We start from the raw sequence: 17,226 nt of genomic DNA, 5'->3' as shown, positions 1-17,226 counted from the left end.
AAACCTCAAAGACTTATACCCTGGATGACGTATAGTGGCTAAGTGGTAAACAGCTATTACTAAGTGAGCGCTTATGAGGACAAGAGTAGCCAGGAGATTTTGTTTTGTTTTGTTTTAAACTGTTAGTGGGCTGGTGAGCTTGCTCGTATTTTGAAGCCATATTTTCTGGGTAGATGAGTCATCTGAGAGCTAAAAATATAGGCCCTGTTCCAACCTCTGTTCTATTTTCTACCTCCATTATTTCTAATAACTGAGAGCTGCAATTGTTCTAAATTATTGCCGTTGTTGGCACTAAAAGGTTTACAGACTTTATAATTGCCTAAATGTGTTTTTTTGCTACATTGAAAAGTTTTTGAGGTTTCTAGTGGCCTGAGAACAGTTTCTGCAGTGGTTTTATGGTTTAGTAAAGGAGGATAGCTTGGTATGGTGTTGTGGCTTTAATTTTTTTTTTTTTAATAATGCTTCCTATGTGAATAACACAGCTAATTTCTTTGTAGGGTGATTTCTAACATAGAAGCAAGGAATTCGGGTAAGACAAGATTTGTAATACAGTTGTCTGGGTTTCTGTGTTTTGTATGTAACACTGTTCTTGTCCCACCGCTGTGGATTGGCAGGAAAATCACTTCCAGTAGTGTCATGAAGGCTGCGCCCTTTAATGTTGCCTCATTAAAGTGACCACATAGCTGTTTCCATGTCTGTCTTGGCACCAGGAAATCCAGGGACAGCTGCTGAATGTGCTTTTGCTGGAGGAGTCCCTGGGAGTTGACCCTCTGGTTTTCATTGTTTCTCCTCCTAGCTGAGCAAATTAACATGCCCTCTGGCTGTACCCCAGGATGCACTCTGGTAATTTTCTTGGCTCCCGCTGCTTTTCCCTCCAGCTGTCTGATCACACAGGGTCTTTGACTTGTATGCACCTTTCATTTTGGTTAAAACTTCAGCAACAGCACTGAGGTGAGGTGCTGGGGGTGCATTTCCTGCATTGTCCTCCTCAGGTCAGGGAGAAATGAGGGTGACACCCAGCACCTAGTATGGGCCTTGGTGCCTGTGAAGTGCCTTTAGTGGCTGCTTTATCATTAGTGAGGAGGAAATGCTAACAAATCGCTTCTAAACCAAGTAACCAGTATTCTGAAGCCCCTACATGCAAGGGGTTAGTCTAGGTGAAGACGGGAGTGGGAATGGCTTGAAGAGGCTTCCCAGAGGTGATAACTGGGTTTTCTCTTGACAAACAAGGGGATTTAAGGGAGGGGAATGCCGAGAATACCCAGGTACAATCCTTTTTTTGTAGGTGTCAGGGGAATACTTTCACGTCTCATGAAGGTCAGCATTCATTAAAGAAGCTGTTGTTTTTATATCCTACTCCTGTTTTATGGACTTTGAATGTTTTAGGTGTATGTTGGGAGGACTGTAACAGAAATTATTTATGTGACTGCATACCCCACAGCTGTGCACACAGCCCGCTGAACTATGGTGGTGAATTTGTCCCAAGGGAACCAGCCTCTGCCTATTACCAGGCCATCCGTGCTTGAAACCAGGGGCTCTGCCTTGCCAGACAGGGGCGAGCATGTGATCCAGGCTCGCCATCCTTGCATTGCTGGGGGTATTGCAATATGGAAACTGCTGACCAGCAGGGTTTTCATTGTGTCCATTTCCCTGCCCTGCTTTTATGGAGCTCCTCCTGCTCTCCTGCTCAGGCATCCTGTTTCCAGTTAGCCTCTCAATGCCCATTGGTAAACTTCCCGTTTCTCCCTGTGCTTGATCCTGCTAGTTTCCCACTAAGAATGCTGCCACTGTCTGCATGGAAAACTGAAATTCAGGGCTGTTGAGCTCACGTTTTGGGTTGCTTCATTTTAATCATGAAGGTTATGTGGGACAGAGGTAGGCTCTTTCCTGAGGGGTCAAGGAGGAATTGTCAGCAGGCTGAGTAGGATAGTTCTGCCCTCTTGCCCGGCACTGGGCCTCAGGTGTTCTGGGAGTGGAAGAACCAAACAGGAGGCTTGTTAGGGAGCATTAGGGCAGATCTTCCAGCAAGACTGTTTGTCTGCCTCTCTGGTCTTGCTAGTGCAGTATCCATTATGGTGGAGAAAGTGTCATTTTAATGTAACATTTATATCACTTTTCTATCTTGGTAACTTTTCAGAGTGAGAACTTGTATCAATTGGTATTGTTGGCCACAGTAACTGGTTCCCCCAGCTCAGTAACTCCAAGTCAAGGTGTATAGGGGTCAGAGAATAGAAGACAGTCATGTAGTCCTTCTATCAAGCCCCACTGTCCCTCAGCTTCTGGCTACCATAGGGTTAAGAGGGCCCTCGTCCCTGTCTCTAGGAAGTAGAGGTTCTAGTGGTGAGTTTTAGTGTTAAAGAGAAATCAAAGCCAGAATCTACTGGTGCTGGGCAATGCGTTCCTTTGCTTGCTTTCTGCTCAGTTGTTCTCTCTGTTTGACAGAGCTCTCTGGGTGTCACCTGAGTGATAGGTTCAGCTGGTAGGACGGGGTCACACTTAGCTATTAAAAAATGTCCACTTTATTGTGGAAGTGTTATGTTTCCCAGTAACTCAGAGGAGGGAAACTTGGGCTGACTCTTCTTCCTTCTGTTCCATGTTCGGAAATTACCCTGCTTGACTCCTGCTCTGTTTAATTTCAGAGCCAAGATTAACACTCCTCTTGCAGGAGGAGGACAACCACCAGAAGCTGCTCTTGGGGCTGGTAAGTGGCCTGGGGCTCAATGGGACCTTGCAAACAGTGGCCCCAAGACAAGGGTGAAGGGCTAGACTGTGTCCTTCATTCTGTTTATATTTTCTGTTACTCTTTCAACAAAAAGTTGTTGCAGACCTTGTCTGTCCAGCAGTAAGCATACACATGATTTCTGTCTTGGAATATGTAGTCTAATGGTGAAGACATTGGTCACACCAATAAATACATAATTATAAACCATGACCAGGAACATATGGCATTGAAGATTTTTTTTTTATAAAAAGGAGAAAGTAATGTATTATGGCATTTATTTTGGGGTTTAAAATGCAAAAGAATAAAGCATTCCTTCTGTTACAGTGCTAGGATGTCCAAAGAAATAGAAATAAATTAATTGAAAAGCAAAATTGATAAATAAATCAAAAACTTTAAAATGATTAAAAAGACACCAATACAATATTTTTGATATTGTGCAGATTTAAGAATGGGACAATCTGTTATCTTAGATATGTCAAATTTAAAAATATGAGGAAAATATGTATAAATCCATGTTTATAACTTGGACAGTTCCAATTAAAGAGTTTCCTTGACAAAGAGAAATCCCAAAACTTGCTCTAGGAAGAAACTGAAAAGCTGAAAGCATAATGTCCATGAAATAATTTGAAAAATATGTCAAAGATTATTTCCAAAGAAGGCACTGCTTGTTCTTTCAAACTTCCAAGAACCAGATCATCCTCATGCTACATAAAGTATTATTTTGAAAGAAGACAGAAGTCTTCTCAGTCATTTTACAGGCCTGTGTGGCCTCAGAACCAACATCTGCCAATGACCACACTTATTCATGAATGTAGCTACTACAAGCTTAATTAAAGTACTTTCCAGTGGTCTATTGAAACCATAAAATGGTCAATAATGTTCTTTCCAGGCTTAATATTAAGAAATATATTGATGAAATTCAACATATTGCAAAGTCAAAGAAGAAGAAATATCTATAGGTGCTGAAAGAGGATAAAAGTCAAGTTCCACACCTGGAATATAAGAACTCAGTAAATCAAATAGTCTAGTCCTTAGGGCCAACATTGTTTTAGGGAATGCTAGAGGTATTACTGTGGAAAGTACAAAGAAATTAAGAATTCTTGTTATTTTCACTATAATTTCACATTGTTCTGAATAGCCAATGCAAATAAGAAACCCAGGTAAAGGCAGATGTGAAGATTAGTTTGTTTGCTTGTTGCATTAAACAATCAACTGGGAAAAATGGAAAAGAACAAAGAGTAATTTCTTTTTTAAAAAATTAGTATTGAGCTGTTAGATGTTAGAAAAGATAAAGAAGAAAAATATTCTATTCAAATCCTCAGTGTCTAGGTTTAATAAAATTATAACTCAAAAGCCGATAAAATTTATCTGATAATCAACTAACTTACTAGACAGATTAAATAGAAGTGAGACTGATATCTAAATGTGTTGTCAACCTATGATAATAGAAATAATATGGTATATATACAAAAATATACAGTTAGTAGACTATAGTTTAAATTTGAATCTTTAGTGTATAATCAATTAAGTTTTAAAATTCATGTGTATAGAATTTTTAATCAATTAGTAATGGTTAGTTATTTGTAAAAGTAAATTAGATTCCTTCTACTCCAAAGACTGTTTTATGCTATAAACCAACAGAAATGCCAATAGATTAAGGAGTTTAGTTTAAAAAATTAAACCATGTGAAGGAATATGAATAAAATAAGTAGATAATTAGATAATGATGAAATAGAAAAGGAGTTTAAAATATATTATTGAACACAGATAGAAAAAGATAGATTTGACCAAATGAAAGCTTAAAGTATAAATAGAAAACAAAAAGGCAGACAACAAATTTGGAAAAAATCTTCAACAGTGTGACAAATGATTGACATTTGGTATATGAAGTTTATAAATCAATAAGAAAACAATACAACAGAAAGGAAATGGACAAGAGGCATTGACCAATCAAATTTCAAGAGTAAATGGCCAAAAAGTCTAGAGTAGGGGAGAACAGAAAAATGTTTAGCCTTACTGTAATCAGATGACAAATGGCCTTGAGCAAGAAGAGTGATGCTGGGTACATCACAATACCTGATCTCGAGTCACACTACAGAGCTATGGGAATAGCATGGTATTGACATCAAAATAGACACAAAGACCAATGGAACAGAATAGAAGACACAAAGACAACTCACATGGAGTCATCTGACAAAGTCATTTGACAAAGATGCCAGAAATATATGTTAGAGAAAATATAAGCCCCATCCTTTTCTTTTGTACTGGGGATTAAATCTAGAGGTGTTTAAACACTGAGCAACCTCCCCAGCCCTTTTAAAATATTTAGAGACAGGGTCACACTGAGTTACTTAGGGCCTTGCTAAATTTCTAAGACTGGCTTTGAGCTGGCAATCCTACTTCCTCAACCTCCTGAGCTGCTGGGATTACAGGCATGTACCACCCAGCCTGGCAAGATAGCTTTTTTAAACAAATGGTACTGGGGATACTGGATATCCTCATATAGAAAAATGAAACTAGATCTCTATTTCTCACCCTGCATAATAATCACATCAAAGTGGATCAAGGACTTAGAAGTAAAATCAGAAACTTTGCAACTGCTAGAAGAAAACATAGGGTCAATACTTCAACATATTGGTGCAGGCACCAACTTGCTTAACAAAACCGTGAAATATAAGACATAAAACCAAGAACCAGTAAGTGAGACATCATCAAATTAAAAAGCTTCTGCACAGGAGAGGAAATGATAATGAGCATGAAGAGAGAGGCTAAAAGAGAAATTTTTTGCCAGCTATTCCTCTGACAGGGGACTAATATCTAGAATATATAAAGAACTCAAAAAGTTTAACACCAAAAAATCCTCAAAACAAATAAAAACAATAATGAAAATCCAACAACACAATTGATAAATAGGCAAAAGAACTAAACAGACATATTTTTCTTTGTTCTTTTTAGATACACATGACAGTAGAGTGTATTTTGACCTGTTATACATACATAGAGTATAACTTATTCTAATTAGGATCCCATTGTTGTGGTTGTACATGATGTGGAGCTAAACAGACATTTCTGAAAAGCAGCACCAAAGACCAACATATACATTAAAAAATGTTCAATATCCCTAGCAATCAGGGAAATGTAAGTCAAAACTACATTGATTTCATCTCACTCCAGTCAGAATAGCAATGACCAAGAATATGAACAACAAACGTGGGTGAGGTTGTGAGGAAATAGGTATGCTTGTACATTGTGGGTGGGACTGTAGACTAGTACAACCACTCTGGAAAGCAGTATGGAGATTCCTCAAAGTATCCAAGAATGGAACCACCATATGACCCAGCAATCCCACTTCTTGGTATTTTCCCAAAAGATCTAGAATTGTCATACTATAGCAATACAGGCATCTACATGTTTATAGTGGCAGAATTCATAATAGCTAAATTATGGAATCAACCCAGATGCCCATCAATAGATGAATGGATTAAGAATTTGTATATATATGTGTATATGTGTGTGTGTGTGTATATATATATATATATATATATATACACACACACACACACACATTTTATATATGTGTATATATGTACATATATACACATACACATATATGTGTATATATGGGTGTGTATATATAGAATATATAATGATATTCTACTCAGCCCTAAAAAGAATGAAATTATGGTATTTGCTAATAAATGAATAGAAATGCAAAATCTCATGCTAAGTGAAATAAGCCAAACTCAGAAACTCAAAGGTCAAATGTTGTCTTTCATATGTGAAAGCTAGAGTAAATAAAAGAAAGGGGCAGGGAAGGATAGCATAATATAAATAACCAATCAAATAAAAAATCGATGAGTGCAAAGAAAATTGAGTAGAGGAAGAGTGGGAGAGGAGGGAGGACAGGAAGGCAAAAGGGGGGATCATGAACTGAAATTGATTTCCATGCAGGTATGAGTTTGTCAGGATGAACCTAACAACTATGTATAACTATAAAGCTCCAATAAAAAAATATTTAATGAGCAGTGGTGCACACCCAGAGGCTCTGGAAGCTGAGGCAGGAGGATCATGAGTTCAAAGACAACCTCAGCAAAAGCAAGGCACTTAACAACTCAATGAGACCCTGTCTCTAAATAAAATAACAAAAAAATAGGGCTGGGGATGTGGTTCAGTGGTCAAGTGCTCCTTAGTTCAGTCCCTGGTACCCACCCCCGCAAGATTAATAACATAAAGAAACTATAACATGAAAAAACAAAGGAGATTACAAAACATTAGAATGGGTGTCCATTGTCAGAAAGAAAAGGGTAAAAAACAACTTAATGTAGGTGGCAGGATTAAGAATGATTTAAGGGGCTGGGGTGTAGACAGTGGTAGAGCATTTGCCTAGCATGTGTGAGGCACCAGGTTCAATCCTCAACATATAAAAATAAGTAAAATAAAGGTATAAGAAATACAATAACAAAAAAAATTTTTTAAAAGAGAATGATTTAAAATTCAAACTTTATGGTGACTGTGGAAAAGTCAAAAAAGTATGCAAAAGCATGCAATGCTTCTTAAGCAGAAAAAAGTTAATGTGTTAAAAAGTCAAATCACATATATACCACAAATTTTCATATCTCTGTTTGTATATAAGGTATGTTGAAATTGCAATACAAAAACAAGAGTACATGTATAATGGCATAAGTTGGCATGAACATACTGTATGTACAGAAATATGAAAAATAGTGCTCTATATGTGTAATAAGGATTGTAATGAAAAATAAATAAAAAATAAAGTACCAATTAAGAACAACAACAACAAAAAAAGTCAAATCAACTAATGCATGCAGGAGACTGATCTGAAATATGATAGCACTGCATCTTGGCCTCAGAGGGAATCTGCTAAAATAGAAGATATGTGTATGATGACATCAGTTGTACAGTTGTCCTGGGCTGCTTCTTGGTACAAAGATCTCCAGCTAGGAGGACCTCTTGCTGAACAGAGAATCTAGGCAAAAAGGAAAAAGAGGAGAGAGAAAGAAAAGCAAAAGGTGGGAAGGGCTGGACATGCTGCCCATTTAGGAGGAAGGCCCAAAGGTGTTAAACTGCAGGCTCAGCAAGTGGGTTGGCAGGCACTAGAATGAGTAAATCATTACCTATGCACATCAAGGCTGGAATGAGTGTCTACAGCTGCTGTGCAGAGGGACACATCTGATGCACTTCTTCTTCTTTTTTTTTTTTATAACAAAAAAAACTTTATTTTCAATATCAGGTTGTCAGCCAGATTTAGTTCAAGGGCTAAAGTTGTTGAATTTGGAGTAAGCATTGCCAGGATTCTTTTTTGTTCAGAATTCAATTCAAATAGCATTATCTTGGGTTAAACCACCCAATCTAAAGTAACTACGCATTTGCTTTACTTGCTTTGAAACCTTCCCATTTTAATGATCTCCATTGCACCTATCACCAACTGGTATTTTCTTACTTATTGGCTTATCCTCACTCCTACACACACACACACACACACACACAACAATAACTAACATTTACTAAGATCTTTTTTTCTTCTTAATATCTCTTTTTCAAAATTTTTAATTCTAATTTGTTGTATAAGACTCCTATAGCACAATAATTAAAATCAAGAATCAATAAATGGGATGGATTCAAACTCAAAAGCTTCTTCTTGGCAAAAACAAAACAAAACAAAACAAAAAAACAGCGAGGTGAATAGAGAGCCTGCATCTCGGGAGCAGATTTTTTACCACTCGTACATCAGAGAGAGCACTAATCTCTAGGGTATATAAAGAACTCAAAAAGCTAAACACCAAAAAAAAAAAAAATAATAACCCAATCAATAAATGGGCCAATGACCTGAACAGACACTTCTCAGAAGATTATATATAATCAATCAACAAACATATAAAAAAGTTCATCATCTCTAGCAATTAGAGAAATGCAAATCAAAAGTACTCTAAGATTTCATCTCACTCCAGTCAGAAAGGCAGCTAATAAGAACACAAACAACAATAAGTGTAAGGATGTGGGGGGAAAGGCACACTCATACATTGCTGGTGGGACTGCAAATTGGCGCAGCCAATATGGAGATTCCTTGGAAAGCTGGGAATGGAACCACCATTTAACCCAACTATCCCACTCCTGGTCTATACCCAAAGGACTTAAAAACAGCATACTACAAAGGCACAGCCACACCAATATTTATAGCAGCACAATTCACAATAACTAAACTGTGGAACCAACCTAGATGCCCGTCAGTAGATGAATGGATAAAGAAAATGTGGTATATATACACAATGGAATATTACTCAGCAATAAAAGAGAAAAAAATCATGGCACTTGCAGGTAAATGGATGGCGTTGGAGAAGATAATGCTACATGAAGTTAGCCAATCCCCAAAACCCAAATGACGAACGTTTTCTCTGATATAAGGAGGCTGATTCATAATAGTGGGGTAGGGAAGGGGAGCATGAGAGGATTAGAAGAACTCTAGGTAGAGCAAAGGGGTGGAGGGGAAGGGAGCGGGCAGGAGGTAAAAAAGATGGTGGAATGAAATGGGCATCATTAACCTGAGTACATGTATGAAGACACGGATGGTGTAAATATACTTTATATACAACCAGAAATATGAGAAATTGTGCTCTACATGGTGCACTTCCTTTTCATTACTGCCTCTATCCTTCCAGATGCCTTAAATCATTTCCCCTTCAACACAGTCATTCTGTGCTTAGAGTTGTTTGTTTTGGTTCCCCAGAGATCCAGGAACAGATTCCAATTCTTTGGTAGGTCAAGTTCACTTTCACTTCCAAGTTGGTGACCTCCACAGGCTTCTTTGGAGGATTCATATCAGGGCCTAGGAACTGATTTCGTTGGCTCCTTGGCCTTTGGGTAAATCGTAAATAATTTTCCTCTTGAGGAAAACCATAACACCAGAGAAATATTCAGAGTTATGCATCTGTTGGTGGGATTTCAGATCCAAAATTTTCATGTTGATAAGTAATGTTAATAAATGGTTCTAATTCAAGTCAATTCCATGTGTGAGTGGGTAGTTGTGGCTTAACTAAATGCATATTCTCTTTTCAGATGGTGTCTGAGTTGAGAGAGCATCTTTTGAGACACCTACAAGGTGTAGAAAAGAAGAAAATTGAACAGATGGTTTTGGACTACGTTTCAAAACTGGTTGGATTTACTTTTTCTTACTTCCATCTCATTCCCTACCCCTGTATATAAATCTCAGGATATAGTTCAGTGAGCATATTTGTGTCTTTCAAATTAGATTTTAGAAGATATCCCATCTTTAAACCAGTATATTTGGTGCTAAAGACTGAGGAAAGGGAAATAAGAACAATAAACAATGAGAAGTTGGTTTTGAAAGTGATTTACTGCCCTCCCTTCAGCTAGTGGTCATGTACTTCAAGAGGCATAGAACAATGAATTTAGGAAGGTTGCCAAATGTTCACTCATCTTGGCAACTCCCAGCTCCTTATTAAACACTAACTAGTGATTTCTGTGCCTGGAGATTTATGCAGACATGAGAGAACCTGAACTTCAGTTCTTAATTAGCTCCAACAGCCCTACTAGGTCAGATTCCAGCTTAGTTGCATAAATACTACCAAGGGTGAGCTTGCTGAGATGGCAGTGCATTACCTGGTAGCCATGTATTGAAATTGTGTAATACAAGTTAATAACACTAGTTCATTTGTAAATAGAAATGATGTGACAAGATCGAATTAACTTAAGGTACCTTGGGTCTTCCAAAAAGCACATAAAGTTAAGTCTGGTTCTGTTTAGAGTACAGAAATAATATCCTTTGACAAATTAAAAAATATATTTATAGAGAAAGAGAAAGAATGCTTCATTATTTTTCCAAGTTTGGATAAGACCTCTATACAAAAGAGCCCATGTGTAAACATTTTTGCAGTGAGCTCTGGAAGAGTCATTAAGTTTATCAGATCTGGCTGATTTAATCTCTTCAAGTTTAATTTTAAGATTTTTCACCTTATTATAATCGTTAATCTGTCTTTAAATATCATGTTTGAATTTCTATAGAAAGATTTGAGTTTCACTTTTTTAAGTTTCATAATTTTTAATGTTTTAGGAGATATTAGGCATTCTCATATTCTGATATTTACAAATGAGGAATTGAATTTCCCCTAAATAATTTTCCTTCTCAGTAAAACGATAGCAAGGGGGCTCACTTCATGAAAATGATATTGATCTTACTCTTGTTGATGTTCACTTGCTTTCCTAGAAAGTCTGCTATCTTATAACACAATTATTTAGCATCCATTTATCACCCTTCTTTCTGTTGACTTTAAATTTCACCTTCCAAAGTATTCTAGTTTGCATTAATTATTGCTAGAATTAGTAGGCCCGGATATGATATATATGTAGACTCAGAAATCTCAGTGTCCCTGACTTCCTAAATCTGCAATCACTGAGGCCAAATCTCCCTGCCCTTACCCAGCAGCAACCAGCCATACCTCCTCTTTTCCTCTGAGGACGACTGGGTAGTTTTTCTAAAATATATCAAGGACATTGCAGCAGCACTTGATTGTTGTTTACATGTTATCTTGATTTCAGCTGAAGAAATCACTAGTGATAGTGTGTGCCTGTACTTCTATGGAGATTTTCTGACTTGTTCCTTTTCTTAGCCTGCATGTGCGATGCACCAATCCATGGCTGACATCACTGGAGACTGCCCTACTGCTGACAAGCTTGCTGCAAAATTAGAATAGGTTTCTGAGTAGAGCTCTAAGACAAAGAAGGTTATCTACTTTGGTTGATTACAATTACGATGTATTAACCATAAATGGTGCTAATTCTTACAATAGCTCTGCTAAATAATAATTCATTTTGCAGATGAGGACACTGAGATTTGGGGAGGAAAGGTAACTTGCCTAGGGTTATACAGATGGTGAAATACAGAACCTGGACTTGATATCAGTCTCCCACAGCTCATGCTCACACCTCTATTCTACTATGTTTTCTTTCTTTGGCTTTTAGCTCTTGGGCCTTGTGGTGTAACAGGCCTAGAGCAAACTGAGTGACACTTGACCTTCACTGATGGGTCTGTAAGTGTGAATGGTGGGGCCAGTTTGCCAAGCTGGGGAGGCTCACTGGGGGCACTTCCTGCACAGACAGAGTGTGCTCTGTTAGGCTCTGGGAAGCATTTTCAATCTTTCTGTTTTGGATTCCTCTGCCTCAGAATTGACTTCAGAAAAGCTGGTTCTGTGTCAGGGCACAGTGTGAATGCCAGATGTCAGAGCTGTGTAGGGACAGCCAGAGGGGCCTGGGGGAAAGCATGTGAGCAGTTGGTGAACACCCTTTTCTGCCCTCTAGCTGGATCTCATTTGCCACCTAGTGGAAACCTGCTGGAGGAGGCATGATCTTCAGTCTTCTGTTCTCCACTTGTACGCAAGTATTTCCCACTGTCCTTTATCATGATGAACAAACAGGCAACAACTTTGATGGCTACCTATTCTAGCACAGCCTTTTTGAAACTTCCTAGTTCAAAGCAATTCTCACCAATCCCCGCCCCATCAATTCAGCATTTAAATTTACATTAGCCATCCTCTTTCTCTGGCATGGTTGATGAAGAGGGAGAGACACAGGAGTACTGCTATGAAGGGGGAATTTCAGTTAATACAATTTATAATTTATGAGCCTACTGTCTGGTTAGATTCTAGGCCTTTGGTTGATGGTCATTGTCATATTTATGAAGCTTTCTGCAGGGCCTAGCATTTCACAATTAGCAGATCCCCTGTGTGATACTCGGAGCCACTGCTTGGGGCAGATGGGACTTTAGGCCTGCTGACATGCTGCTTTGTTATCTTTTCCCAGCAATAGGCCTCGAAGTGCTGCTGAATTTGAAGTCTTTCACATCATGACCAGGATTTTGGAAGCTACTAACAGTTTATTTTTACCTCTGCCTCCTGGTAAGTCTGGGTTCTTTTGTCCTTTGGTGTAATAAATTTGTTCTTTCTTTTTCACCTGGCCCCCAGACATTGGCACATTGTGAATTTCATGATAACTGTTAGAAATTGTGTGTCTCACAGTGTGTCACTGTGAGAGATTGGCATTGAGGTTGGTCTCTGCTGGCCAGACCTACCCTGGCTACTCAACTGTGCTGTAGCTTGTGACTACCTTCAAGAAGAAGACTTGACCCTGTGCAATTTTCTAGGGAAATTTGAATCAGTGGGACTGAACCAGGGAGCCCTTTCTCTGAGGTTTTCAGAACTTGTTTATCTGATGGAGATGTCTGGAGGTTCCCCCTTGAGAGGAAGTGATTCTGTGCCAAGAATTAAGCTGATTCTTGAGTGACTGGAAACTAAGTGTTTCCCTTAGAATTTTGAAACAGGACCAAGTCAGGCTTCAAAACACCCTTAGGATATGCGAATGCAATCCATTCATTTAAGTGGTCATTTGTTCATTTAGTCAGCAAACATTTGTAGAGCACATTTCATGCCAGGTAATCTTAGAAATTAGAACAGTTACAAAGATTACAAAGAATCTAGTTAAGATGTATATATAAATCAGTATCCATAATAAGAAATGAATAAGTTCCTATTTGCTATGAACTGCCTTGTGTTTGTTATGTTACTTTTTTAATAGTGAGAACACCTAACATGACATTTACCCTCTTAGTAGATTTTTAAACATGCAATACAATATTAACCATAGGCACAGTGTTCTAGCTCTAAAACTTATTCATCTTACATAACAGAAACATTTTAAACCTGTTGAAGAGCATTTCCTCTTTCTCCATCTCCCAGCCCCTGGCAATCACCTTTCTATTCTGTTTCTATGAGTTTGACTATTTTAGATGCTTCATGTAAGTGGAATCATGAAGCATTTGTCTTTTGTAACAGACTTATTTCAACCAGTACGAAGCCCTCTAAAAGGTTCACCCAGGTGTTCATCCTGTGTAAGGCAGGATCTCTTTCCTTTTAAGACTGAACAGTATTATGTTTATATTCTTCATTTTTAAAATCCATTTATCTGTCAGTGGAACTTCATGTTGTATTCATACTTTGGCTATTATGGATAATGTGGCAATGAGCATGTGCAGATCTTTTTAAGATCTTGATTTCAATTCTTTTGGATATATATATATAAAATATATATATATATATTTTGAATTATATGGTAGTTCTGTTTTAATTTTTTTTAAATGTAGGATTGTTTTTCTTTACCTTTGTTTATTTTTATGTGGTGCCGGGGATCGAACCCAGTGCCTCACGCATGCTAGGCAAGTGCTCTACCACTGAGCTACAACCCCGGGCCCCCTGTTTTAATTTTTTTTTGCAAAACCTACACACTATTTTTTAGGATCTGCACCATTTTACATTCCCACCAACAGGGTAAAAGGGTTCTCCACATTCTTACCAACTTTTTCAGTGCTGTGACTGAAAGATCTGAAGAGAACAATCAGAGTAGGAAAAGTTTATTTTGGGGCTCATGGCTTCAGAGATCTCAATCCTCAGATGGCAGCTCCACTTCTTGGGGCTTGAGGTGAAACAACAGCATAGCAGAAGAGTGTGGTGGAGGACAGTGGCTCAGGACATGTTATCATGAAGCAGAGAGCCACCTATCCTCTCCATGGACAAAATATAAATACTAAAGGCATGCCCAGTGACCCACCTCCTATAGCCACTTCCTATCTGCCAACAGTTACCACCCAGTTAATTCCTATTAGGGGATTAATGCATTGATTACATTAAGGCTCTCATGACCTAATCATTTCACCTCTAAGCTTTCTTGCATTGTCTCATAAGCTTTCAAGAGAACACTTCACATCTAAACCATAACACCAACACTTTTTTTGTGTGTGTTTGTTATAGTTGCCTAAGAGGTGTGAGGTAATGTCTTACTGTGGCTTTAATTTATATTTGCCTGATGATTAGTTATATTGAGCATCTTTGGCCATTTGTTTGTCATCTTTGGAAAAAATGTTCAAGTTCCTTGCCCACTTTTTAATTAGGCTGTCTTTTTGCATCTGAGTTGTTTGAGGTTTTTTATATGCTCTGGATATTAACCCCTTACAGGATATAAGGTTTGCAAGTACTTTCTCCCATTTAGTGGGTTATAATTATACAAATTAATTGGTTTCATTGTGGCATTTCCATACATGCGTATTTTGAGCTTTGATCATGTCCACCTCCGTTCTCCTACCTCTCTTCCCCCACCCCTTCCTGGTCCCTAGTAGTCTTTTTTTTTTTTTCTTTTTAGTTTCTACATATGAGAGAAAACATGCAATACTTGTCTTTTTGTTCCTGGATTATTTCTGATGTTTTCCAATTTTATCCATTTTCCTTCAAATTACAAGATTTTATTCTTCTTTAGGACTGAATGATAATCCATTACATATAATAAACCATATTTTCTTTATCCATTTATCTGTTGATGAGCACATAGGCTGATTCCATATCTTGGCTATTGTGAATAGTGCTACAGAAGGCATGGACATGCAGTTAATCTCTTTTGTATGCTGACTTCATTTGCTTTAGATCAAAACCTAGGAGTGGTATAGCTGGATTGTATGGTAGTTCTATTTTTAGTTCTTTGAGGAAATTCCATACTGCTTTCCTTAGTGGCTATTACTAATCTGTGTTCCCATCAACAGTATATGAGGGTTTCTTTTTCTTTAAAACTTTGCCAGCAGTTGCTACTTTTGTTTTCATAATAGTCATTCCAACTGGGTTGAGACAGAGCCTCAATGTAGTTTTGATTTGCATTTCCTTGATGGCTAGAGACACTGAACATATATATTTTTTTCAGATATTGGCCATTTCTACTTACTCTTTTGTGAAGTATCTATTCAGATCACTTGCCCATTTATGAATTTGTTTTGTTGTTTCTTTTTTATTCTTTTTAATATGTATTCTAAATATTAATCCTCCATGAGATGAATAGCTGGAAAATATTTTCTCCATTCTGTAGGTTGTCTCTTCACTCTGTTATTTCCTCTGCTGTGCAGAAGGATTTTAATTTGATGAAGTTCCATTTGTTAATTCTTGTTCTTTTTTTCCTGGGTTATTTGAGTCCTGTCCAAGAAATGATTGCTTGTGCAAATATCTTGGAGTGTTTCCCATGTTTTTCTTCTAGTAGTTTCGAAATTTCAGATTTTACATTAACATATTTGATCCATTTTGAATTGATTTTTGTACTGGGTGAGAGAGATGGTTCTAGTTTCAATCTGCAATCTTCCAGTTTTCCCAGTACCATTCATTGAAGAGGCTGTCTTTTCTCCAATGTATGTTTTTGGCTCCTTTTGTCAAGAATCAATTGATCAATTGGTTGAAGGTGCATGCATTTATTTCTGGGCCCTCTATTCTATCCTTTTGGTCTGTTTTGTTATTATGTGTTATGGTTTGAATATGAAGTATTCCCACAAAGCTTTTTTCTTGTAACAAGGATTGAACCCAGGGGTGCTTAACCACTGAGCAACGTCTCCAGCCCTTTAAAAAATATTTTATTTAGAGACAGAGTCTCACTGGGTTACTTAAGGCCTTGCTAAGTTGCTGAGGCTGATTTTGAACTCATGATCCCCCTGCCTCAGCCTCCAGAGCTGCTGGGAATATAGGTGTGTGCCATTGAGCTTGGCCCCCAAAGCTCTTGAGATGATGCAGAAATAATCTGAGGTGACATGCTTCGATTTTAAGAGCTGTGAACTAATCAGTGGATTCATCCATTTGACGTATTACTTTGAAAGGACTACTGTATTGGGTGATAACTGTAGGCAAGTAGGGTGTGGCTGGATGAAGGAGGTCTCTGAGGGCATGCATTTGGGGTTTCTATTTTGTCCCTGGCATCTTGCTTTCTATTTCCTAGATGCTATGAGTTGAGACTTCCCTACCATGCCTTTCTGCCATGATGTTCTGCCTCATCTTGGGCCCAGAGTAATAGAGTCAGCTGACCATGGACCGAACCTCTGAAGTTGTGAGCCTAAAATAAACTTCTTCTCTATATTGTTCTTGTTGGGTCTTTTGATCACAGTGACCCAAAGCTGATTAACACACTATGGCTCTGTAGTATATTTTGAAATTAAGTATTATGATGCCTCTAACATTGTTATTTTTGCTCAGGATTGCTTTGGCTATTTGGGATTTTTTGTGTTTCTATAGATTTTAGGATTCCCCCCCCCACCCCACCAGTTCTATGAAGAACATGGGGATTGCATTCAATCTGTAGATTGCTTGGTTCATATAGCCACTGAACAATATGAATTCTCTCAATCTATTAACATGGGAGGTCTTTGCACCATCTATTGTTCAATTTCTTTCTTTAGTGGTTTGTGATTTTCATTGCAGAGGTCTTTCATAGCCTTAGTTAGGTTCATTCCTAGGTATACTATTTTTTATTGGCTATTGAGATTGCTTTCCTCATTTCTCAGTTTATTATTGGCATATAGTAAAGCTACTGATTTTCATATGTTGATTTTTGTATCTTTCTACTTTACTGAGTTTATCAGTTCTGAAAATCTTCTGATGAGGTCTTTAGGATTTATTATG

The 17,226-nt window shown here is 37.8% G+C and overlaps 1 protein-coding gene across 10 annotated transcripts in view; it reads left to right on the top strand.

Moving 5' to 3' along the window:
- The window catches only part of LOC107144575 (gamma-secretase activating protein), a 160,452-nt gene that overhangs the window by 68,474 nt on the left and 74,752 nt on the right, over nucleotides 1-17,226 (top strand). For 9 of the 10 annotated variants that reach the window (XM_048786199.1, XM_048786198.1, XM_048786193.1 and 6 more), the window contains 5 exons: nucleotides 498-529; nucleotides 2,640-2,701; nucleotides 9,797-9,892; nucleotides 12,056-12,126; nucleotides 12,557-12,651. In XM_048786199.1, the coding sequence (XP_048642156.1) occupies nucleotides 498-529; nucleotides 2,640-2,701; nucleotides 9,797-9,892; nucleotides 12,056-12,126; nucleotides 12,557-12,651 (356 nt within the window). Of the gene's footprint in view, nucleotides 1-497; nucleotides 530-2,639; nucleotides 2,702-9,796; nucleotides 9,893-12,055; nucleotides 12,127-12,556; nucleotides 12,652-16,546; nucleotides 16,655-17,226 lie in introns of all 10 variants that reach the window. The other variant, XR_007341598.1, reaches the window with a different exon arrangement.

The sequence above is a fragment of the Marmota marmota genome, unplaced genomic scaffold (genome assembly GCF_001458135.2).
Source record: "Marmota marmota marmota unplaced genomic scaffold, marMar, whole genome shotgun sequence".
NCBI classification, from domain to species: Eukaryota; Metazoa; Chordata; class Mammalia; order Rodentia; family Sciuridae; genus Marmota; species Marmota marmota.
This window is presented reverse-complemented; position numbering and strand designations above follow the sequence as displayed.